General features: G+C 33.2%; 2 protein-coding genes and 1 pseudogene across 3 annotated transcripts; 1 reads left to right on the forward strand and 2 right to left on the reverse strand.

Moving 5' to 3' along the window:
• Window positions 1–574: 574 nt before the first annotated feature.
• On the reverse strand, window positions 575–4,864 carry PAB7 (poly(A) binding protein 7). The gene is made up of 10 exons (XM_016331256.3): window positions 4,444–4,864; window positions 3,588–3,706; window positions 3,291–3,484; window positions 2,877–3,136; window positions 2,673–2,779; window positions 2,410–2,599; window positions 1,853–2,145; window positions 1,586–1,708; window positions 1,071–1,253; window positions 575–985 (listed from the first exon to the last, which is right to left on the reverse strand). Exons 1-10 carry the CDS (start codon window positions 4,652–4,654, stop codon window positions 788–790), a joined length of 1,878 nt encoding a protein of 625 aa, XP_016186742.2. The 5' UTR covers window positions 4,655–4,864; the 3' UTR covers window positions 575–787.
• A 2,587-nt stretch (window positions 4,865–7,451) lies between these two features.
• LOC107626438 (aspartic proteinase 36) lies at window positions 7,452–11,754 on the reverse strand. 2 transcript variants are annotated; one of them, XM_088504323.1, is made up of 10 exons: window positions 11,248–11,754; window positions 10,440–10,569; window positions 10,083–10,330; window positions 9,729–9,956; window positions 9,341–9,503; window positions 8,919–8,992; window positions 8,734–8,830; window positions 8,571–8,634; window positions 8,171–8,242; window positions 7,452–8,082 (listed from the first exon to the last, which is right to left on the reverse strand). In XM_088504323.1, exons 1-10 carry the CDS (start codon window positions 11,505–11,507, stop codon window positions 7,919–7,921), a joined length of 1,500 nt encoding a protein of 499 aa, XP_088360449.1. In that variant the 5' UTR covers window positions 11,508–11,754; the 3' UTR covers window positions 7,452–7,918. The 2 variants fall into 2 exon arrangements, with proteins under 2 accessions (XP_088360449.1, XP_088360450.1); XM_088504324.1 differs by having other exon boundaries at window positions 11,254–11,729.
• Window positions 11,755–17,192: 5,438 nt separating this feature from the next.
• On the forward strand, window positions 17,193–17,954 carry LOC148575505 (secreted RxLR effector protein 161 pseudogene; annotated as a pseudogene).
• Window positions 17,955–25,480: the final 7,526 nt, after the last annotated feature.

A 25,480-nucleotide genomic window follows, 5' to 3' on the forward strand; every position in this document is an offset into this window, starting at 1 on the left:
TTAAAAAAATGGCTACATATATCTATAGTAAAAAATGTAACCATTTTCTTTTTAAGAAATCTGTTAATATTCTATGTATTTTAATCTATTTGTGTAAAATTTCCATTTTGTATAATTGTCATTCCACTTTATTTTATTAGTATTAATATATGTGATACTATAAAAAGTTATAATAGGCAATTCGGCATTCTATTTTATTAAGCATGTATAAATATTGTTAAAATTTGGGCATGTAATTAAAAATATTAAATCTAATTTTTTATACATATATTCAATTACATAAAATATTTAATCCTGTAATATTAGTATTTATAAAAATAATTTATATTTATTAATGCACCAAAATTAAACTTAAGTAATATTTAGTCCTGTAATTATTATTGCCTTGAAAAAATGTAGAGTTCTTGAAAGAGGAATTAAATTTTGCTTAAGCCATTAATATCGTGAAAACAATGAAAAATTCTAATATACACCGTCAAAACGAATTTTGCTATTTCAGTATATCTACTGGACATTATAAAAACATATTAAAACCGTTTTCATCCAAGGCACCAATTTAATTGAAGCAAAATCCAAGGCAAATTTATCATCATCTCTATTCACTATCAATACTATAAAAGTTTCAAACGCTATGGTAAAATGGCAAGAAAACATAGAAGTTCTAAGCTCTTAAGGATCATAGAAGTAAAAAATCTTGTATCACAGGATTAGATGTAAGAGTTTTTTGGAAGCTTTAACAACATCGTGATCAAAGCTTCAAACAGGTATTCATCTCCGGCTAAAATCTTCAGTTAACGGTAACTTCAGCCGAAAGCAAGTTCGGATGAAATGCTTCCTGGCCAGAAACCTTGGTGGTGGAATTCTTAAGCACTTGCACAGCTTCTTCCACCTTTGCAGAAAGTGATTCCGGTGATTCCAGGAGCAGCAGCAATTCTGCATTGTCCATCTCCAAAAGCATTCCTGTAATCTTTGATGCCAAGTTAGGCTGTACAAGATAACAAAACAAATCATCAGTTAAGAATTTAAAATATCGAATAACAGAAGAACAGAAAGAGAAAAATGCATTGAACCTTGAGTTTCTTGATAAGTGGGAAAAGACGCTCGCCAAGTATCTGTTTCTGTTGCTCGGGGACAGCAGTAGCAAGCATACTATGCAGCATTTCTGATCCCTGAGACCCTCCAGAGGATGAAATTCCAGATCCTTTTTCCATCACATTCCGGTGTCCACCGAGAACAAAAATAGCCTGTCCAGACTGCAATGAAGCATACTACTTAAGAAATCAGAGGTAGGAACTAGGAAGCACAAATTATAAACAAAATCTAGTACCCTTCCATCATCTAAGTATATTGGGACTGATCAAATTTTATAAAGGCTATGAATGAGAGCACTAAAAAACACAATTATCTCAGTTGAAACTTCAAATTTTGAGAAGGCAGTTTTTATATGCCTCATGTTGCATATATATATATATATATATATGCATTTGCTACCTTCCCGGTTGTCTTTATTTCTTATTTCGGTTTTAGCATCTAACAGTGCAAATAGAAATAAGATGTCTTTGGAATCATGTTCACTAAGTTAAACCTGCTGGGCACTTGAGTCTTTAGAAGAGGCTGCTGACTGAGAAGAGTATGCTTTTCCATGTGAATTTGTGTGTCCGTTCATCCTACCTCTGTTTTGCCTATGCTGCCTAGTATTGTTTGAAACCTGTGCATGAAAGAAGTAAATAAGTATGTGTATACAAAAGAGAATCATGATGAAATGAAGGGGAAATAGTTGGGAACAAAATGACTGCTTATTCATAATGAGATACAAGTATATTTTTAGGTAGTATAGAAAATTGTTACTCACGTTAGGAGCTGCAGACTGCTGAAATGATCTAGTGGGAGGTGCAAAAGCATTATTAGCCCTCCAACCTGACCTCAATCCAAGATGTTGTTGATACATCATCCCAGGTTGAGAAGGGACATGTGAAAGAACTCCACCAGTATAGTAGAAACGAGGATATCCACCAGGAATAACTGCATTTGAAGGTGCACCTAGCCCTGGTAATTGCTGAGAAAAGTAGAGCTGCAACTGTGTTTGCCTATCCTCTTTCCTCTGGGCAAGAGCAACATATAGTGGTTTACCATGGAACATGCATCCTGTGGCAATGGTAAAAGCTTAAGTGAAGCATAACTATTTTACAATTGGTAAAGAAAATGCTTTAAAGGAGAGGAGATCATGAATTTTCGAGAGATCATAGAAAAATAAAATCAGCATATAAAGAATACCAATTATATTCGAGCTCTCAATCAAAATTTATAAACTGATATCCAAATTGTAATTGTAATACAATACATATCAAAAGTCTTGCATTGTATTCCCATTTCATAGTATCGACAAATACAAATCTTAGCTTGACTCACCATGAAAAGTGTTCACTGCTTTATGGGCCTCCTCAGGGGTAGAGAAGCAGACAAAGCCAAACCCCTTGCTTACACCTTTCTCATCTTGCATGACTTTAGCAGATGTAATTGTGCCACATGCACTGAAGTGCTCTCGTAGTTGGTCATCAGTGACACTATCATTAATGTTCTTCACATAAATGTTTGATCCCTGAAAGGTAAATAAATATGTACTAAGAAAGCTTACTTGTAAGATAAATGTGGGAGAAAGGGCATGAAGTTACCTTGTATTTCAAGATGTGTTCCTTACGTTTCTCTTCAAACAGATGATTTAAGATCTGCTCACGCTCAGCCTTCTTTTGTGCCCTGGCTACATATAGAATCTTTGAACCTGCTTATGAGAAATCAAAACAAGAAAATATATACAGAATCAACACCATGAAATTGCATTTTGAAGGGCAGAAATCTATGCAGTAAGAAAAAAGTACCAAATTGTGATCCATTCATTGTTTCCATTGCCTGTTTAGCTTCCTCTGGGTTATCATAGTTCACAAATGCAAAACCCTTTGACATCCCATTGGCATCTTTTGCTATAGCCAGGCTCATAATTTTTCCAAAAGAAGAAAACTTCTTCTGAAGGAGTTCTTCCGTAATATCTGGGTCCAAATTCTTGATGTATATATTTGTATATTTGGCTTCAGGATCAGGCAGTATGCGTTCACTCTTTTTCACAAAATTCCCAACATATCTATAGCAGGAATCAGAATCATATTAAATTGAGAATATCAAATAACCCAAGGGCACATAAAGAGCAGAGGGAAAAGAAAAAGATTTCAAATCATAAGAATATACGGACGATGATAAACTTTTGCATATTATGCAATATTCAGGGCTTCACATACATCTGCTTATCTTTAACAGTAATGCCATTCAACTTCTCGATGGCAGCATTTGCAGATTCCTCTGACTCAAATTGAACAAAGCCATACCCTTTGCTCTTCCCATCCTCCGACATCACAACTTTGCTGGACAAGATATTTCCAAACTTTTGAAATAAATCATGTAATTCCGCATTATCTATGGATTCAGCTAAGTTCTGCCGCAGTACAAAAAAAAAAAGAATTCACTTTAGAAATGATATTGATCCTGGCATATGATTAAGTATGGTGTATCAAAGCTGCAAACAAATAGACATATACCTTAACAAAAACATTCCCTCTGCCACTTTTTCTCACATCAGGATCGCGACGAGACCACATGACCCTTATCACTTTTCCATGTAGTAAAGAATGATTCTTCAACTCAATTGCACGACTTGCTATTCATGAAAATCAAAGACAACAAATTAAATTAACAGTAATTAGACTACATTAATTAACAAGATAACATTCTTAATATGCTATGATTTTATTTTTCAATCCTTTTCAGTTAGTGGAAACTTAGGCAATCATATAACTCTAATTTTCAAAACAAAACCTGACTCAGATTTTTCTCAAGATGCTGCGCTTCAATAATAATACAGAAAAAAAAAACGACACACAAAGATCCAAGCAATTCAAGTTCACCATTCAGCTCAACGCAGAAAAAGCAAAAAGAATAGCAATCCAATGCAGCAGCCAGCAGGGAAAGAATGTTAACGCTACCAGCTAAAGATCCTTCACTCTTTGGAAATCAAGTTCTTCCTCAACGAAAAAATGAAAAGAAAAAAAAGAAGAAAACAGAAAAGGAAGAAGACCGACAAACACAAGATCTATTCAGCTCGCGCTAGTACTCCATTCAGCTCAACATTTTTTTTTATTCCGATAATAATAATTAACAAAAGAAAATAAATCTACATATCTTTACAAAGCAGAACCACGTAGAGAAAACAACAAATCGAAAACGCAAAAGAACGAAAGCATGAACGCAATTATTGCTCATTTTAGAAATCGTTAACATTACGTGTAACAGTTTCAGCTCAAAACATTTCCAAATATCACTAAACGAAAATAAAAAACATAAAGAATCAATGCGACTCAATTGTATTCATTCATGAGAGAGAAATCACGTTTATACCGTCTTGGTGAGAAATGAAGTTGACGTAACCGTAACAGAGTGACCTCCCTGTGGCAGAGTCTTTGCAGATTCGAACGGAGGCGATGCTCTTGAACTCCGAGAACGCCTCGAACAGCTCGCTGTCTACCACATCAGGGTGCAGGTCTCCAACGTAGAGCGACGCCGTCGCCGGAACCACTGTCGTCGCCGGAACCACCGTCGCCGCCGCCATTTCAACACGATCCTCTCAATTTCACGGTAACAGCAAAAAAGAAGAAGAACAACGACGGAGAACGTAGAAAACGATTAGTTTCAAGAGGAGAAGAAGAAGAAGAAGAAGAAGAATGAAGATGAAGAGAGAGAAATTATGAGAGAGAAAGAGAGAGAGAGTGTGTGCGATGAATTAGTGAGAGGATTTTTTGCATTGCATGGAGTAATGGACGCAAAGGAAGGTTTGGCCGTTCAGTATTAGAGGGTTGTAGTAAGCGTCTCATCACTTTCACGCGCGAATATGGCGCGTTACTTTCACGGATTGCCCAATGCACAATAGTATTTCTTTTTCTTTTTCTATTTTTTTTAAGAGAAATGATCTTTTGATAAATTACTAATCTCATTAGACGAAGTTAACTCTCGATGATCGACAATAATTTAAAGTTAAAACTATTAAATTCATTAAATATTTTTCATGAATACTGTAAATAACTTTCCAATTGTTTAATTAGTAATAAAATCTAAATTATGACATTACATAACTAAAAATAGTCTTAAAAATGAGATAAAATACATGGTGTTTTTAACATCATATTGCAGGTGAACTATTGAGTTGAATATAGCAAAATTTACCTCAAATTTTTATAGGGTGAATAATAAATCAAAGTTGAAAATAGTTCATTAGTCAATATTTTATTTAAAATTTATTTTCGTATATAGTCAAGATCTTTTTCTCTTTGATTTTTTAATCTTAGAAATGCAAATAATCAAAATCTATATTAAATATACACTAAAATTAACTATTAAAATTAATTATTAATATAAAATATATATTAAAATATAAAATATACATTAAAAATAAATTAAATTATATATATATATATATAACTAATTTGAATAGTTAATTTTAGTATATAAATAATATTTTTAATCAAACATGCTTGCTTTAGTCAATGCAAACGATTTTGTATGATAAATTCTAGATTTTGATGCATTTATTTGTTTTGTACATGGATAGATCTTTAATGTAATTTATGCAAGAATTCCTGAAAAGCGTGAATATGTGGCATAAATGTTTTTAATAATTTTGTATGACTGAAGTTTCTTTTTCAATAAGACAAAAAAGAGAGAGTTCATACTTAACAACTTGCAACTTGCATATTAATAGTGAAGAGAGAAAAGGAGAAAAAGACACTCTTTAGTACATGAGGGGTACCAACAATACATGCATTTTTTTTTTTTTTTAACTATAGATGGAGAGTCTCGAATTCGCGACATCTTAAGTGAGTATAAAGAGATTATATCATTTGAGCTATACATGCATTTTGTTAAAATTAAATAAACAAAAAAAATTATTTTTAATTTAAAAAAAAGACAAATAAATCATTTACTATTTTTGTGAACATACATAAACCATTAATCAAAGTTAACTAATTAAGAAATTTGTGTGTTTTAACAAGAGAACTGTATGTCTCATTTTTCAATAATTAAAGACCTAAAAATATTTCATTTTGGTTAAAAAATTATGTATCTACGCATGATCAAGGACCTCTATTTGTACTTTTCTCTTTTTTATTTTACATATTTCTCATTTTATTAACATTTTCTGTTTATGGTGTGGTGTCTGACAATTTTTTTTGTCATAGTAAAAAAAAAAATCTTCTGTAAAAGTAGCATTTCCCAAATTAAAATGCTTTCAAGTTTCCACATAAGAATTTTCTTTCTCCCTTCCTAGTCCCTACTCCCTACTACCTTTTCCTTCAACTTCCTCTAAATCAAACAATTCCTAAAATGGACTAGGACTAATTCCACATTCCTCCTTATAAACATTTTAAGTACAATACAATTTAGTTTATCTTTAAAAAATAATGCAAACAACCTCTAAAACAAGATTCTAAAATACAGAAATTGATAAAATAATCAGATAATATTTTAATCATTTTTAAATTTATAACTTTTATTATTTGTAAACTCCATTCTCATAATTTAAATGTGATTAAAATATTGTTTGATGACTTTACCAACCTCCTCATTTGACCAACTTTTGCCATATGCGCAACAGTGCAAATTAACCATATTAGCGAATTTTTTTTTCCTTATCAATTATGAACAAAAGTAGCACATATTTTGCAAACTTTGGAGGCAAGAAAATTGCATATTTAAAAGATATTCAGAAAGTAGTTTGCAGTTTGCACATAATCCAGAATTCAAAAAAGAATATAATGCGCTTATTTTGAGTAAAATATACATTTAGAAAGGTTCAAAAATCATGTTACATATTTTTAAAGTTTAGAAATTAAAATGCACATCAGGTAAAATTCAGGGGGGTAAAAAATACAATTAAAACTAAAAATTAAGAGAGGAAGGATAACCATGCAAATAAAACAACTCAACAATAACCAATAAAAGATGTAAATATGTAATATAAAAAAATAATACGTGCTAACTAATGTGTGTAACATTATTGATGAATATTCAGCACAACAATGTCGGCAGGTATCACCAAATCACATTTCTTTTTATCTCATATCAAAATGAAAGAAAGCATCACCAGCTAACCCATAATTTATCAGAGATTAATAGCATTCTGACAATCATTCATCAACAAAAGTAGGATTAGATAGAAATAACAAGTTGTTACAAAATTTTGTTGGTGATAACTGACTAATCCCATTCAAATTCACTCATCCAATCAATTTCACCAGGAACAGAGGTTATACAACTCTGTTTTCTAATGGAAGTCATTGCATGGGGTATCATATCATGATCAACAAATTTTTCTCATACAATCTGAAAATGACATAGTAACATATAACATATTGCACCGAAAAAATAACAAGTATTCACTATTGAGAAAAAAAGGTGACAATTCTAATCAGTTAATATCATAAAATGCCTGAACACCAACCATGGTGCCATAACCATATGAAATTCCTATACACTTAGCTAAACTTGATAGGGCTGAAAAACACAAATCCCTCACAGCACTGTATAAAAAATACACCATTATCTACTACATAGATACAGACACTAATGTATATTTCTACACGTTATCAAGAGAATGCTTCCTTTACAAATTCATCAGGTGAATGGAAGACACCCGCTTCTTGTTCTTCTTTTTGTTTTTTCTTGTGAGCATGCCCAATCAGAATAAATATGAATAGAAACAGCTACCACTCATGATCCAAACATGAGAGGGGTTTTCCGAGAACAAATAAAACATCGGCCATCTAAGGTAGCTTTCGAAGTGTGGTTGAAAAATAAAACTTGAGCCTTTGGATTTAAATTACAAAAATGGAGCGAAAATTGCTATGTGCACAGAGAGAGCCACAATGCTTACAGGTAGTAACTTGGAGAGGATGCCTATATCTGCACCGCTGACACTCGTTTGTCTGGCATTGATGTACTCATCCTTGCTTGTAGCCACAGAAACGTTTACAGGGGAGGAACCTGAGTAGCAATTCAACATTTAAGACAAGGCAAAGGATCATATTTGACTCCTTGCAAGAAAGTAAAAGAGTTCCTGTGGTGAACTTACAGTCATAGTTGGCCCATCCAATTTGTTGATGTGCTAAGTCATAGATGATTACCTTATCTTTTAAAACCAGATCTGCAAGGAGAAGGGGAATGAATGCTGATAAACTAAAAATAACATAGTTGTGTTCACTTGCTGATCCAAAAGTTTCATGCATAATTTATGTAATACAAACAGGTAAAAAGGTACTACTTCATTAATAGCATGCTTATTTAGGATGTTATCAAGTAAAACAAAATCAAATTTTAATTATCAAAATACACAGCTTTATGAAGATAAGGGTAGCAGTGTGCTGGCATATCTTCAGAGTTTTCACCATCACAATTGACAGACAAGAAATTTCTAATTTCCTTCAAGTCCTTGCAGATTTTGGTGTATTTAAATCATTTGTACAGAAACCGACCTCCTAAAATTGAGACTCCCTCCTGCACTTTCTCGAAACCGATGCACCACAATGACTGACCATCCTGTTAAAGCAAAGTGGCATGTAAGAGTAGTATTAGTAGCATAAATCCTGAAGAATACTTACGAAAATAATATGATCAACATTTAATAGACATACTTACCATGACACCATTATGCATAAGGTACTGTTCTGGTTTTAAAACCATTGATGCTCCACCCTCAAAGTTTAAGCTGACTTGAGGAAATATATCACTTATACTGAATACATAACAAGCATAAATTCTAATGAGATATGGGAAAGCTCTCCTTTCATGATGAATAAGGATTTATAGATATTGATAATAACCTGGTTGAGAGAAGATAACACTGAAGTCCTTTTGAAATAAAAGGATTTGTAGACTGTGACACTGCTGTAGTAATCTGGAAATTCATTCAGAAATTTATCATGACTATGTTATAGCCAGGGAGAATATTATCTCTTATATTACAAGATAGACAAGGTGAGGATTTTATTTGCCTCCTTTCTGTTCCCCTTTTGAAAACTTCTTAAGGATCAAACTCAACTTTTAACTAAAATCATAAAATATACCAGACAAATAAGATATGAATATAAGAATCCAAATGAATTCAATGGATAGACATGTCAATGAAATGTCCTCATTATTTATTTACAATACAAAATACCTCATCAAGGACGAAGCAAAGAGAGAATATTGTCCTGAAAAAGTGGAATACTCAAATTTTCAGCTAAGTAACAAGAGAACTTACTGCATTGACAAGAGGATCATAAGCCTCTTGAATAAGATATGCCAATGTTGTACCGGAGTCCACTATAGTTCCTCGATTGGCAGATGTTGCAAATACATCTGCATTAATTGAGAGGGGTTGTCCATTGACAGAAATGCCCTGGAGGTTTACGTTGTAATGAGGTCTGAAATTTAACCAAGAACTAGTCAAACCTACGTAATATATCTCATAAAACTATCAATTAGTTGTACAGCAAGCATAATAGGATAACAAACATTTTAAGAACCCAATTCTTGAGCAACTTCATATTTTATATCCATAAATTTCTTTTTAATATTGCTTTTGAAAAAATTAAAAAAAGGGGGTCACTAGCAAGGGGCTAAAGTAGACAAAGTGCAGAAGAACTTACTGTGATGGAAGCAGTGGGGTATAAACTATATTTGGATCCAAAATATGACCAAGAACCAGTATGCCTCCTCCATTGCCATCTCCTTTTAAACAATGAGAGAAAACTTTGGGTGTTATACCACGCGAAGACAATTGTGATACAACAGATAGAGGACCAGGGCCAAACCCAATAATTCCATCAACTGCTTTATCTGATTTAGTCAATTCTCCAGACAAATAGTTGCTACACCTATTAACAAAATAATCATCAACCGGACCATATAAGCATCAAAATGAACATGGAAGTAATAGCAAAATCAATAGATGAGTAAGATGACACATAAACCTTATTCACAGTAAAAGCACACATACTCACCCAAAAACAACAGTCGCTGAAGAGTTAGCAAGTGAAGACTGTCCCAGGATCATATCAAAATACATTGTATCAGAAACATAGTATCCTGTCGTTCCACTTCCATCTCCATACTGAAATGTATAGCTGCACTGGTTAGCCTGAGAACATTCAGCAGCTGCACCTTGAACCTCAGAAGCACATATCGAGTCTGAGCATGGAACCAGCGCAGCCGTGGATGAGCCAACCGTGTCAAAGTAATTGAGCTCAATCTGCAAATACAGGCAACAAGAAAAACAATAAATTCTTCTCGAAATTAGAACCTTTTTCCCAAGGTACCACGAGCATGCATGATTAGACAACAAGTGCCAAAATCCTCACCCCAAGTCCACTAGATTGAGGGCAATTGCTGCAAGTATTGCAGCTAACCCACAAGATGTCACTTCCGGTATCAATCTGCACATTAAATTCTTTTGGAGGTGTTCCCATCTTCACCTTGGTAAAATACAACCTTCAGAGGGGGGAAAAAGAAAAGAGAAAAAGAAAAAGATTATCCTCCAGGTTCAAACCATTATTACATGGTATTTGTTAGTTAAAAACAAGTCAGTGAAGAATAAAGAGTAACTTTCCAATATCAAAGATTTAGCGACTGAGGAGAGGAAAATTCACGGTACACTAGCAATAGCAAGCACGAAAAACATTAGTCTAAACTAAACAAAATGAACACAAATAAATAAATAAACACTCAATAACCATCTCATTTTCAATTATCCATTAACAACAAAACGAAATTCAGTAGAAAATACACAATCTAATGCAGATTTTTCTAAATAATACACAAATTGCAATAAATGCTTGCTACAAAATAAAGAAAAGAGGACATATCAATGAAGATTAGTTTATTAATACTCACTCTGTTCCACCATATTTGTCACTTTGAGAACCTTTCAAGTGTGAGTGAGTGTGCACCAAAATTACTCTAAATACATCAATGTGCACCAAAAATCACAGTAACAAACTAACAACTACTTTAGCTAGCTAAAATGGTTCTACATCCTACACTATGTATCAAGTTCTCATTTCCTAAGCAGAATTTACGAATTCTTGTATTAAAATTCAGAAAAAAAAAAAAAAAATATATATATATATATATATATATAGAGAGAGAGAGAGAGAGAGAGAGGATTACCCGTACCCAGCTGAGCTAAGATCGGAGGTTCCTTGTACTGAGAAATCAACTACGCCACCACCACCATAACCGCCACCACCAGAACCACGCAGGATTCGAGCATGACGCGCTCTGTCACGCGCCCTCAGATACTCCACATCCACGCGCCTGCTGCCAGTAGTTGGAACCGCGCGTTCCAAGGGAAGCAATACGCCGGCATCCACCACCGCCGCCACCACGGTGGCCAGAACGAAAACCCGCGCTGTAAGAGAACACCGCATTGTTACGATTCTTCGTTTTGGTGTTGTGTATTTTGTTTTCTTTTTTTGTCTAATGGAGTCGGTGCATTGAAATGTTCTTTTTGAAACTTGTGAAGCTAGACAGAGAGAGAATGAAGAGTGTGAGAGACACAGACACTTTAATAGAGTGTGATTAATTACTGATTAGTGCTTAATTACATGAATTAGTTGCTTTTGCTAGTTTGGTTGCTACTTGCTGTGTTTGGATTAAAGAGATTAACACTAAAATAATAATGACATTATCATCCCAACTATTTATTATTCAATAGCAAAGGAGAAAACTCATGTGAACTCGACTTTACGTGAGGTTGATATCTGAGAGCTGTTGGATGAAAATTTAGTCAAATCATCTAACGACTCTCAGATATCAACTTCACGTGAAGTCATATTTGACTAAATTTTCATCCAACAGCTCTCAGATATCAACCTCAAATGAAGTCGACTTTACTTGAGTTTCCACCTAAAAAAAATTATATATTTTTCTTACTTTCATTTGAAAACTGAATTTTATTTCTAATAAACATTTATTTAACATACTTTTCCCCCTTTTTTTTTCTCTTTCGTTCTCTATTTCTTTTTTCCTTTTTCTTGTTAGAAAAAAAAGTGTTTCAATTTTTTTTAGGTTGGTTTTTCCTTTTTGCTTTGGTCTTGTAACTCGGTAGATCCTTTTGCCTTAAAAATCTTATACTTGTTAATTTGTATAACCTTTAATATAATAGACTTAGATTTGGATTTAGTAAAATAGGAATGGATTATAATGAAAATAACAAGATAGATATGTTTGATATCCCCCACATCCACATGAAAGAGACCCTTTAACACTTAGTGCTTTTTATACTTTATCTACCAACAAAATTCATCTAAATTCAAATGTATTTGTTTTGTGGATCACAGATGAATATAACAGTATACTTGTCAGAGACAATATAACTATATAAAATTGATAAATTTTTAAATATACCAAAAATATTAATATTTCAATAACTTAAATTATTTATTTCAATTAATATATATGATATATTTTTTAATTAACATTAATAGTTAAAATTACTAAAATACTGATATTTTTAGAATATTTCACATTTTTGTTATAATATACAATTATTATTAATAATAATATTAATATTTTATATGTATATATATGTGACCTTCTTACACTATCTTGGATTGAAAATCACATACTACTATGTGAGTTGAGCATACCAAGATTGAAAATGATAGAACAAGACATGTGTGATGTGAACACTTATATGAATATAGGGCATTTTTTTATTTTTAATATTGGATTAATAATAGTATTTTTTTTTAATTCTGAATTTGTGGTATTTTTTTGAAATATGAGATGATTTAATTTAAAGAGTAAAAATCAGACCGTTTGAGTTTTGAGAAGTATAAAAATCAGATTATCCGATTTTTGGGTATAAAAATCAGACTCTCTGATTTTTGTACTTGGATACTCTAATTTATGTACCTCTCATAATTTTAAAAAATACTAAAAATTATAATATTAAAATATATCATTCATTCCACTTTTATATTTAAAATTTTTAGTCAATACAGGAAGCTAAAGGAGTAGAAAAATAAACAAAAATGAAGAAAACACTTTTATAATAAAAAAAATGCAGTTATATTTTTTTATTTTATAAAATCATCCATATTGTTAGAAAATTAAATCAAGAGGTATGCAAGTAACAAAAGTTTAGAAAAGTCAAAGGCAAAATTCAATTTGAATTTTGAGTGGTTACAAGTTCATGGTTCATCACCAAGATTCTACAAACTTCTTGTGCTATCTATCAACTTGCATGGATTAGAATTTTCATGAAGCATGGTTAAGGAATTAAAGAAGCAAAGTTTGAGTTGAATACAATAATCATCAATTGGCTAGATATTGCTAGAAGCTAACATATTGGAAACTTGAAGATCTTTGAAGAACATTCAAGAGAATAGCACAACTACAACATTCTAAAACATTGAAGAAATTCAAAATTAAATTGAATTGAAATTAGAAGATTATGGAAACTACATGAATACAAGTTGAAAGAAGATTCATGAAGCCAACTCATAAAATAGTGGTCATTACAAAATTGAGTTGTGATTCATAAATTATTATTTTAGTAGGAAACTTTGCCTATATAAAGGCACATATTCCTTATGTATTTTGTGTGTTCCATAATGAAATGTGTATGTTTTGAAATGTAAAAATTCTCTCCTTTGTTTTATAAGTGTTAGTGAGTTTGAGAGATAAAAAATATGATAGTGTCATTTATATGAGTGAGTGATCCTAGGGCCAAGGGCCAATTAGTTGTGGGTATTATACTTACATTTGGTATTAGAGCTGGTTAATCCAGCGCCTGGTATTTGAGATTAGAGTTTGTGAGGTGTGGGAGAGTTCTCACATAGTTGTTTATTCATAGAGCCGGTATGGTAAACACTTTTAATATTGTGTGGTCCGGTCCCAAGTTAGATGGAAAACTTGATTATAGTTATTGGGAGACTTTGATGTCTACCCATTTGAAGGCCCAGAACCTGTGGAATTTCATTGAACCAGGTTTGCAAGAAGGAGCAGATGCTGCTCAATAGAGGAGAGATCAATTGGCGCTATCTCAAATTCATCAAGGAGTAGATTATACGGTGTTTGGTAAAATAGCAAATGCCAAAAGTGTAAAGGAAGCATGGAACACGTTGAAGCTATCATACAAAGGCGTAGATAAAGCTCAGAAAGCAAAGCTACAGTCTTTAAGAAGAGAATATGAAAGGTACGAGATGTCTAGCTCAGAAACCGTTGAGCAATATTTTACTCGTGTTACAAACCTTGTCAATAAGATGAGAGTCTATGGAGAAGATATGCCCGATAGCAAAGTGGTGGAGAAAATTCTTCGCACCATGCCAATGAAGTATGACCATGTGGTGACTACGATACTAGAGTCCCATGATATGGATACTATGACGATTGCAGAGTTGCAAGGAACTATGGAAAGCCACATCAGCAGAATATTGGAGAAGTCAGAAAAATCAACTGAGGAAGCTCTGAAAAGCCGAGTGAATTTCAACAACGTTGTAGAATCAAGCCGTACACAAGAAGGACGAGGTCGTGGTTTTAATTTTCAAAGTAGAGGTCGTGGCAATTACAACCAAGGAAATTATAATAATTTTACACCACCTAATCAAGGAAGAGGTGGAACGAATTTCAGGCCTGTCAACCGAGGAAGAGGTCGAGAAAATTTTCATCAAGAAAGAACTAATTTCAACTGCTTTCATTGTGGAAAGTATGGACACAAAGCAGCAGATTGCAGATTCAAAATGGTGGATAACAATCAAGCACACGTTGCAGAAAATCAACATCAAAATACTGATGAAAAATCGGGTACTCAGACTTTATTTTTTACAAGTAATTCATGTGCTGAAGATGAAAATATATGGTACTTGGATAATGCTTGCAGTAATCATATGTCTGGTAGAAAGGAGTTATTTTCTTCATTAGATGATTCAGTTAAACTATTATTGAAGTTTGGTAATAGTACAAAGATTCCTATTGAAGGAAAAGGGCACATACCAATTAGATTGAAGGATGGTTCTCTGAGTTATATTTCTGATGTTTTCTATGCTCCTGAACTTGATTACAATTTACTGAGTATGGGGCAATTATCTGAGAAGGGATATAAGATGATAACTTATCATGGATATTGCACTGTATTTGACAACAATGGAAGGTTCATTGATAAAGTAAAGATGACTTCAAACAGAATATTTCCATTAAAAATTCAACATGTTAATCCCTCTTGCATGAGCTCTGTGATACTTAATGATAACTGGCTGTGGCACATGCGGTTCGGACATTTTTATTTTTCTGGTCTAAACTACCTGTCAAGGAAAGGACTTGTTTCTGGCCTACCACGGATTCATATTCCTAATTGTGTTTGTGAGATTTGTCAACTGGAAAAGAAGCACAGAGATTCATTCCCTACAGAAAAGTCATGGAGAGCCAGAAGATTACTTGAAATTGTGCATTCAGATCTCTGTTCTGTAGAAGTTCTAAGTAATGGTGGTAGCAGGTACTTTATCACTTTTATTGATGATTTTAGTAGATATACATGGGTATACTTTCTGAAGCAGAAATCAGAAGCATGTGATGTCTTTAAGACATTCAAGGCATTTGTCGAAAAACAAAGTGGCTATAAAATCAAAATTCTCAGAACAGACAGAGGAACAGAATATCTTGCGTGTTCAGAATACTTTAAGCAACACAGAATTCAATACCAACTAACAACTAGATATACTCCTCAACAAAATGGAGTTGCTGAAAGAAAGAATAGAACCATCATGGATATGGTAAGATGCATGCTCAAGTCAAAACAAATGCCTAAAGAATTTTGGGCAGAAGCAGTCGCCACAGCAGTTCATATTTTAAACAGGTGTCCAACAAAAAGTGTTCGTGATAAAACTCCAGAGGAAGCTTGGAGTGAAAAGCGGCCTTCCATCCATCATTTCAGAGTCTTTGGGTGTATTGCTTATGCCCATGTACCAGATCAATTAAGAAGAAGTTAGATGACAAAGGCGAGAAGTGTATCTTTATTGGCTATAGCACAGACTCAAAAGCATACAAGTTGTACAATCCAGAAACAAAGAAAGTAATCATCAACAGAGACGTGATGTTTGACGAGAAAGCCATGTGGGACTGGGACACAAAGACAGAAAAGCATCCGATTGTGATTTCAAATACATGTGATGATGAAGAAGAAAGACAACCGGAAGCAACCGAACAACCAGAATCATCTAGAAGACCTCAAAGAGAGCGGAGACTACCTGCTAGATTAGCAGATTATGAAGTTGGCAATGACAATGATCCGTCCGATGAAAAATCATAAATTTTGCTCTATTTTCAAATTGTGAGCCATTGAACTTTGAAGAAGCCTTTAAAGACAACAATTGGAAGAAAGCAATGGGTGAGGAGATTCATGCCATTGAGAAGAATGACACATAGGAGCTGACAGATTTACCAACAGATAAGAAGCTGATTGGAGTAAAGTGGGTTTACAAGACTAAGTACAAACCCAATGGTGAAGTTGATCGTTTCAAAGCAAGATTAGTTGCAAAGGGATACAAACAAAAACCAGGTATCGACTACTTTAAAGTATTTGCTCCTGTTGCTAGATTAGACACTATTCGTATGATTATTTCACTCTCGACTCAAAATAAGTGGAAGATACATCAAATGGATGTTAAGTCTACATTTCTAAATGGCACTTTAGAAGAAGAAGTGTATGTTGAGCAACCTGCAGGATATGAAGTTCTTGGAAAAGAAGATAAAGTTTATAAATTGAAGAAAGCTTTGTACGGGTTAAAGCAAGCACCAAGAGCATGGTACAAGAAGATTGATTCTTATTTCATTGAGAATAGTTTTAGAAGATGTCTGTTTGAGCATACTCTTTATATCAAGTTCGTTGAACCTGGAGATATCTTGATCGTGTGTCTTTATGTTGATGATTTGTCTTCACTGGGAACAATTTGAAGATAATTACAGAATTCAGGGAGGCTATGATAAAGCACTTTGAAATGACAGATATGGGCTTGATGTCTTACTTTCTTGGCATTGAAGTAGTTCAAAAAGATGATGGAATTTTCATTTATCAGAAGAAATATGCAAATGATATTTTAAAGAAATTTTAGATGGAGCACTCAAAACCAGTTTCTACTCCAGTCGAAGAGAAGTTCAAATTGTTGAGAGAAGATAAAGGAAGAGCAGTAAATCCCACATACTACAAAAGCTTGATTGGAAGTCTAAGGTACTTGACTGCGACTAGACCAGATATTGTATTTAGAGTTGGTTTGCTTAGCAGATTTATGAAGGAGTCTTGTACCAACCATTTGCAAGCGGCAAAGAGAATTCTTCGATATATCAAAGGTACTTTAAATGATAGAATTTATTATGAGAATACTAATGAAGTAAACCTTGTTGGCTACACTGATAGTGATTGGGCCGGAGATATAGAAACAAGAAAAATTACTTCAGGGTTTGTATTTCATCTTGGTTCTGGTACAATTTCATGGTCATCAAAGAAACAACCAGTAGTAGCATTATCTATAGCAGAAGTAGAATATATAGCAGCAGCAAGTTGTGCAACACAAGCAGTTTGGCTAAGAAGAATTCTTGAGGAATTGAACGAGAAACAAAGTACTCCAACAACAATATTTTGTGATAACAAGTCAGCTATTGCACTTTGCAAAAATCTAGTATTTCATGGAAGATCGAAGCATATTGATATTCGGGTTCACAAAATCAGAGAGTTGGTAAATGAGAAAGAAGTTGTGATCGAGTACTGTCCAACTGAAGAACAAGTTACAGATATATTTACAAAACCGCTGAAAACAGAGTTATTTTACAAGTTGAAAAGGATGCTTGGAATGATTAATTCTACAAGCTTGATTTAAGGGAGGCAATGTTAGAAAATTAAATCAAGAGGTATGCAAGTAACAAAAGTTTAGAAAAGTCAAAGGCAAAATTCAATTTGAATTTTGAGTGGTTACAAGTTCATGGTTCATCACCAAGATTCTACAAACTTCTTGTGCTATCTATCAACTTGCATGGATTAGAATTTTCATGAAGCATGGTTAAGGAATTAAAGAAGCAAAGTTTGAGTTGAATACAATAATCATCAATTGGCTAGATATTGCTAGAAGCTAACATATTGGAAACTTGAAGATCTTTGAAGAACATTCAAGAGAATAGCACAACTACAACATTCTACAACATTGAAGAAATTCAAAATCAAATTGAATTGAAATTAGAAGATTATGGAAACTACATGAATACAAGTTGAAAGAAGATTCATGAAGCCAACTCATAAAATAGTGGTCATTACAAAATTGAGTTGTGATTCATAAATTATTATTTTAGTAGGAAACTTTGCCTATATAAAGGCACATATGCCTTATGTATTTTGTGTGTTCCATAATGAAATGTGTATGTTTTGAAATGTAAAAATTCTCTCCTTTATTTTATAAGTGTTAGTGAGTTTGAGAGATAAAAAATATGATAGTGTCATTTATATGAGTGAGTAATCCTAGGACCAAGGGCCAATTAGTTGTGGGTATTATACTTACACATATTAAGTAGGTTATCATTTTTTTCCCCTCCTTTTATGGTGTATTTATTTATTGCTCGTTTTATATTTTGCATGTCAAATAGTATTTTTTAAAAGAATAATCAGCAAAATAAGTTTTATAAAAAGTAAAATGAAAGGGATGTCCCATGTCCCACACATGCAAAGCTGGCTATCACTTGTTGTAGCTGTTCATATATATATTAAAGAAATAGTCTCCCAAAAAATATAGTAATAATACTACGTACTTTGCAATTTTTCAGGAAGGTGCTTTGAAGTTTGAAGTTCATATATATTAATTAATTATTCACATAAAACCATGTATACATATATAGTGTAAATAAGTTTCTATAAAGAACAATATTTGATTTTTCTTTCCCTTACATTTCGCTTACTAATCTGGTTAAGACACTGGTTTACGACATTTATTAGATTTTTTCAAATTATATTTGTTTAAATGAAACACGTGGCATTGATCATATTTTCATTTACTTATAATAATGGACATTTGTTATTATTATATAGTACTAAGTGAATAGGAAAAACGTGGATTAATTGATGCTGAAACCATCTACTCTAGTCTTCATCATTTGTAATAGAAGTGTTCATTTGATTTGGCTTAAAGTTGAGCTAGACAGTAATTAATCCCCATCAAGGCAAGTGAAATGTTCAATTAAAATTGATTGGTACGGTAGTAATGGTAATTTTAATTAAACATATGACAGATTCCGAAATTGCATATATAATTAGTTTAGTTTTAATAAGTGTTAATTGTTTGACTGTCATGGTTATTTAATCACATCTGTTTAAATTTTGAATTATTTTCGTACAAACATTTTTTTTTATATAAGTCATACAACTTATTTATATTTATGCGTTTTCATACTTTTTTTTGTGCTTCTTTTTCTTTTTTTTTTTCTTTTTTTTCTTTTTTTTCTTTTTTTTTTTATCATCGGTTATCTCGTTATTGAAGATAATAAATAATTTAGGTTTAGATTGTCAATTGAAGCAGAATGAAATTGATTATTATTTTGAATTCAATCAAGTGGGTCGGGTGTGGTTTAATTCAAAAGAAAAAATATAACATTAGAGGAAACATTTTTCTATATTTACAGCAAATTTGGGTGTAGCACGAAGATATTTGGGTGTAATACGAAAATATTTGAGTGTATTTTTATTCTGATAAGTTTTGCATAATTCAAAATTCTTCCTCTTTCTCCTCCTCATCTTCTATTGCTTCTTCTTTTTTTTTCATCATCATCACCGTCTTCTTCTTCTTTTTTTTCTTATTCATCTTTTTCTTTTTGTTTTACCTTTTCAAATTTCTTCTTGTTTTACTCTTTTAACAAAAATAAAAACAAAAAAATCAAACAAAGAGAAAGAAGAAACACATAATGCTGCAAAATTACTTGGAAGATAATGAACTTACATTCATTTAACTAAAAGAAAGAAAGAAATAAAGAAAAAAGAAGAAAAAAATGTAGCATTAGAGAAAATATTTTTCTATATTTGCAGCAAATTTAGGTGTAATACGAAGATATTTGGGTATAATACGAAGATATTTGGGTGTATTTTAAGAATTTTTTGGTGTATTTTTATTCTGATAAGTTTTGCATATTTCAAAACTCCTCCTCTTCCTCCTCCTCATCTTCTACTGCTTCTTCTTTTTATACATAATTGTATCTGAAAGAGAGTAATATACGAGGAGCCTTGAAAAACAGGTAAAACAAAATCGAAAAATAAAAAGCGCAACGCTTAGGAAACGATATTACTTGCGTGCTAAGAAATCTAAAGATTATAGGTGCAAATAAACGAAAAGAGAGAATAAAGAGTCGAGAATACAGAATAACTAGCTCCTAACTCAGCCTGCGAAGCCAATGCTGACCAGATAATATTTACATACACATATATGTATTCCAAAATATCTAAAATACAGAGATAAAACCTTAACTCTCCTTAAACCTCTAAGAGGGACAAAATAAACGAGTTTTTTGGAGAGAAAACTAAGTACATATATACATAAACTAAGTAACAAAAGAACCCAGGAACCACTCCGCTTCAGAAGTCCAGACGCCTAGCGAGGTGCTTCTCGACCTGAATCTGAAAACAACAACACAGTATGGGGTGAGAACCGGAGGTTCTTAACATGGTAAAGGTGCCACGCATATAAGATATAAGGTCATGGGAATGCCAGAGGCAATCTTAGAACGCCGACACTCAAATTATAAAGCTTAAATTATTAAACAGAAACCATAAAAAGGGATAGGTATCTAGGAAATTCTAAACTCAGCTTAAACTTAACTTAACAGCAAACCTGTCCACCTTTCCTCCACTCCTCTATCACCAATGATTTAGCAGAAACATACAAACAAACAATTTCAAGCACAAGTAGAAGGCAGGTAGTGCAAGTAGCAAATATAACAGTTAGCATAATATATATTCAGTTAGGCATTTCTAAGTATGCATAGAAGACAAATAAACAAAATGCACATGATGTATGTCTGTCCTATGACTGATGAGACTCATCTGTCGGTTATCAAGTCAACCCAACAAATCCGAAACCATTGGATTGTCCCTTGTCGCGCATCCCCATGAGTCTATGCATAACTTTTTCTCATTTCATTCATATATTCATACATTCATATATAACTTACTCAATGGGAGATATCCATTCTCGGAAATTTATACGTGCCCGGTCACCCTTACGACGTAGGGTCAATAGAGTATTGAGTCTCAACTTGGAACACGTGGTGGCAAATCACGGTTCTATACCCAGAAAACTCGTATCTCAGATAACATTAAATTCATAAGTCACATAAAATTTATAACATTCATATCCATTCCATAATCATTCACATCATTCTCCTATAAATCATCATGTTTACCGTTTTCTTCATCCCCAAGTTACCTCAATTTTCTAACTTCAACTAATTACTAAGCTTACTAATAAGATCTATGGTTAAAAGGATAAAAATAGAGGTTTAGAAGTTTGAAATCATGTTTGAATCACAAAAATACAAGTGCTGAAAAAATAGAGTGTGTGCGGACGCACACAAGTGTGCGTGCGCATACCAGCCAGAAACTACTTAGTGTGCATGCGCCTCACATATGCGAGCGCTACCAGCAGTAAACATACCCCTGTGTGTGCGTGCACACCATGGCGTGCGTACGCACGTTTTCTGTAAAACACAAGGTGTATGTGCGCACAAAAGCGTGCATACGCACAAATGAAATTGTTGTTACTGCTGGGTGCGAGCGCACATCAGTGTGCGTATGCACACAGACAAAAAATTCTGATACTGCTGTACTTAAAAAAATTTAGTTTTTGTATAAGATTTCCGGTGTCCATAACTTTCTCTACAGAATTCGGTTTTCGGCAAAATTTATACCGTTCTCAAGCTTATAAAACCCTCTTTGATTTGAAACAAATTTCATCTTCACCCAAAATTTGAGACTCGAGTTATGGACTGCCAAATTTCATAAAAATCAAGTTTTTGTTCAAAATCTCAAACCTCCATTTTCTTTAAAATTCAACTTACCATCTTTATATCCATCAACACAACCTATCTATATCAATACCACAACAACCACCATAATAAACCATACTTCAAATCAACAATAACATACATACACTTTCCAAATGCATCAACTAAAATTATAACTCACCAATTCTAGGCTCATGTGCTCATGTACTCAAGTCATTAGTTATCAATTCATCAAATCACCAATTAGTCAACAAGCACCAAACCAAAACATACTTCTTATCAAGGACACTAAGCAATAAATATACACATATTTTTCAACCTATCATATGGTCATCTAGCCTAAGTTTTCACAAAACATTATATATTAAATTCAAGAAACCTAAACCATACCTTGACCGATTTTCACGTATTATCCAAGGCAACCCACTAAGCCAAACACAGGTCCAAGGTCCAAAAATCACCAAAGCATCAACACTAATCCTCTACCAAGCCTTTCAATGCCCAAAATCAAACTCCAATATATGTATACACATCTAATTTCACATGTCCATATATAAAATTCAATACTCATACACTAATTCAATGAATTAACTAGGATTAGTAATCCTTACCATAACCACGGACCAAACGAACCAAGTTTAACAAGTTTCCCAAGCTAGATTGAACCTAGAGTACCAAAATCAACAAAATTTTAATATGGGTACTTACTAATTTTCGAAATTCTTAGGAATTGAGAGGCTGAGATGAGAAACGAGACTTACCCACAAAATTGTTCCGATAAATTTGTAGAGCTCGACGTGCTGGAGGCGTGGCCACAAACGGTGCGGCGATCGAAACTCGGAGTAGGAAGTTGTGGTGGTTTGAAGGTGGTGTTAGGTTTATGTCTTCTTTCCTTTCACCATGGATGTTGCTTCACCGTGTTTGCTGAATGAAGGGAAGAAGAGTGCCTCTTCTTTAATTACTTGGGCTGACTAGTTGGGCTTTGGGCTCATTTTGGGCCCGATTCAACTGGTTCGGCCCCTTTGGCTCAATTTTGGGCTAAATTTTCTAAAATTGGTGTCAAAATTCTCGTTTTAATGAGCTATATCCTATTTTAATATAAAATTTATATTTTTAATTTTTTCTTATTAAAATTTAATTTATTGACTAAATATTTATTAATTTAGCGGGGTTTACATCCTACCCATCTAATTAAGAATTCTGTCCTCAAAATTCAGATTCAGTTACCTGAAAAGAGGTGTGGCACACACAGGGGTATGCTTACTGCTGGTAGCACTTGCATATGTGAAGCGCATGCACACTAAGTAGTTTCTGGCTGGTGTGCGCACGCACACACTCTATTTTTTAGCACTTGTATTTTTGTGATTCAAACATGGTTTCGAACCTCTAAACCTCTATTTTTATCCTTTTAACCCTAGATCTTATTAGTAAGCTTAGTATTTAGAGTCTCAACCTGGAACACGTGGTGGCAAGCCACGGTTCTGTACCTAGGGAACTCATATCTCAAATAACATTAAAGATCATAGGTGCAAATAAACGAAAAGAGAGAATAAAGAGTCAATGATACAGAATAACTAACTCCTAACTCAGCTTGCGAAACTAAGGCTAGCTAGAGAATATTTACATACACATATATGTATCCCAAAATATCCAAAATACAGAGATAAAACCTTAACTCTCCTTAAACCTCTAAGAGGGAAAAAATAAACGAGTTTCTTGGAGAGAAAGCTAAGTACATATATACATAAACTGAGTAACAAAAGAACCCAAGAACCACTCCGCTTCAGAAGTCCAGACGCCTAGTGAAGTGCCTCTCGACCTGCATCTGAAAACAACAACACAGTATGGGATGAGAACCAAAGGTTCTCAACATGGTAAAGGTGCCACGCATATAAGGTATAAGGTCTTGTGAATGCTAGAGGCAATCCTAGAACGCCGACACTCAGATTATAAAGCTTAAATTATTAAACAGAAACCATAAAAAAGGGTACGTATCTAGGGAATTCTAAACTCAGCTTCATCTTAACTTAACACCAAACATATCCACCTTTCTTCCGCTCCTCTATCACCAATGATTTAGCAGAGACAGACAAACAAACAATTTCAAGCACAAGTAGAAGGCAGGTAGTGTAAGTAGCAAATATAACAGTTAGCATAATATATACTCAATTAGGCATTCCCAAGTATGCCTAGCAAACAAACAAACAAAATCAAACAAAGAAGAAGAAGAAACACATAATGCTGCAAAATTACTTAGAAGATAATAAACTTACATTCATTTAACTAAAAGAAAGAAAGAAATAAGGAAAAAAAGAAAAAGAAAAAATGCAGCATTAGAGAAAATATTTTTCTGTATTTACAGCAAATTTGGGTGTAACACGAATATATTTGGATGTATTTTAAGAATTTTTGGGTGTATTTTTTTCTGATAAGTTCTGTATAATTCAAAACTCTTCCTCTTTCTTCTCATCATCTGCTACTGTTTCTTCTTCCTCATATTCTTATTTCATTTTCTTATAATTCTTCTTAGGAGAAAAAATCAAACAAAAGAAGAAAAAAAATGTATAATGTTGCAAAATCAATAGAAAGAGGAGGAGGAAAAAAATGCAGCAACAACAACAGTAATAAAAAAAACAACGATGAAGATGAAACACGCGAAGAAAAAGGAGGAGAAACGCAAAGAAAAAGGAAAAAAAGAAGGAAGATAAGAGGAGGAACGCGAAAAAGAAGAAGCATCTTTCATAATGATGGGTGAGAGCGTGCTTTGAAAACGGTTGAGTAACGCGCGTATTATCACGCTCCAGTTGGTGAATGTAATTTTTATTAGACTTGGCCCAACTTATAAGACTTATAAGCCAAAAAATTTATACATGTAACATAACTCTTTAATTTTTATAACTATTTATGTGATTAATATAAAAAAATTATTTTTATTAACCTAACATTACGTAATTTAATATATTTATAAAATTACTTTATGTTGGCACTACATTAAAATTAAATTCATAAACATATTGCTAGTCAGAAAAATACTTTTACGAGAAATACACACACTTTAATTTCATTTCCTAGGTCTTTTTCTTAAGCTATAGTGAAGATTGCATCTCGTTTTCTCGTTAACGTTAACGTGTTAATGTGCATGAACCATGCATGAAATAAAATAAAATACGAAAAATGACTTCTTTTGTCAGAATAAATAATATGGGCTTTATGGCCTATAACTTATACAAACAAATATAGGCCCATTATTGCAATGTAAGCCCAATAACAATGTTATAGAAGCAGCTTCCATCACTCTCTTCTTTCTTCTCTCTCACCGTCTCACGCTTCCATTATCAGTATCCCGAAAAAGGTATTCTCGTTATTATAA

This window comes from Arachis ipaensis, chromosome B2 (genome assembly GCF_059453495.1).
Source record: "Arachis ipaensis isolate K30076 ecotype BB chromosome B2, ASM5945349v1, whole genome shotgun sequence".
Taxonomy (NCBI): domain Eukaryota; kingdom Viridiplantae; phylum Streptophyta; class Magnoliopsida; order Fabales; family Fabaceae; genus Arachis; species Arachis ipaensis.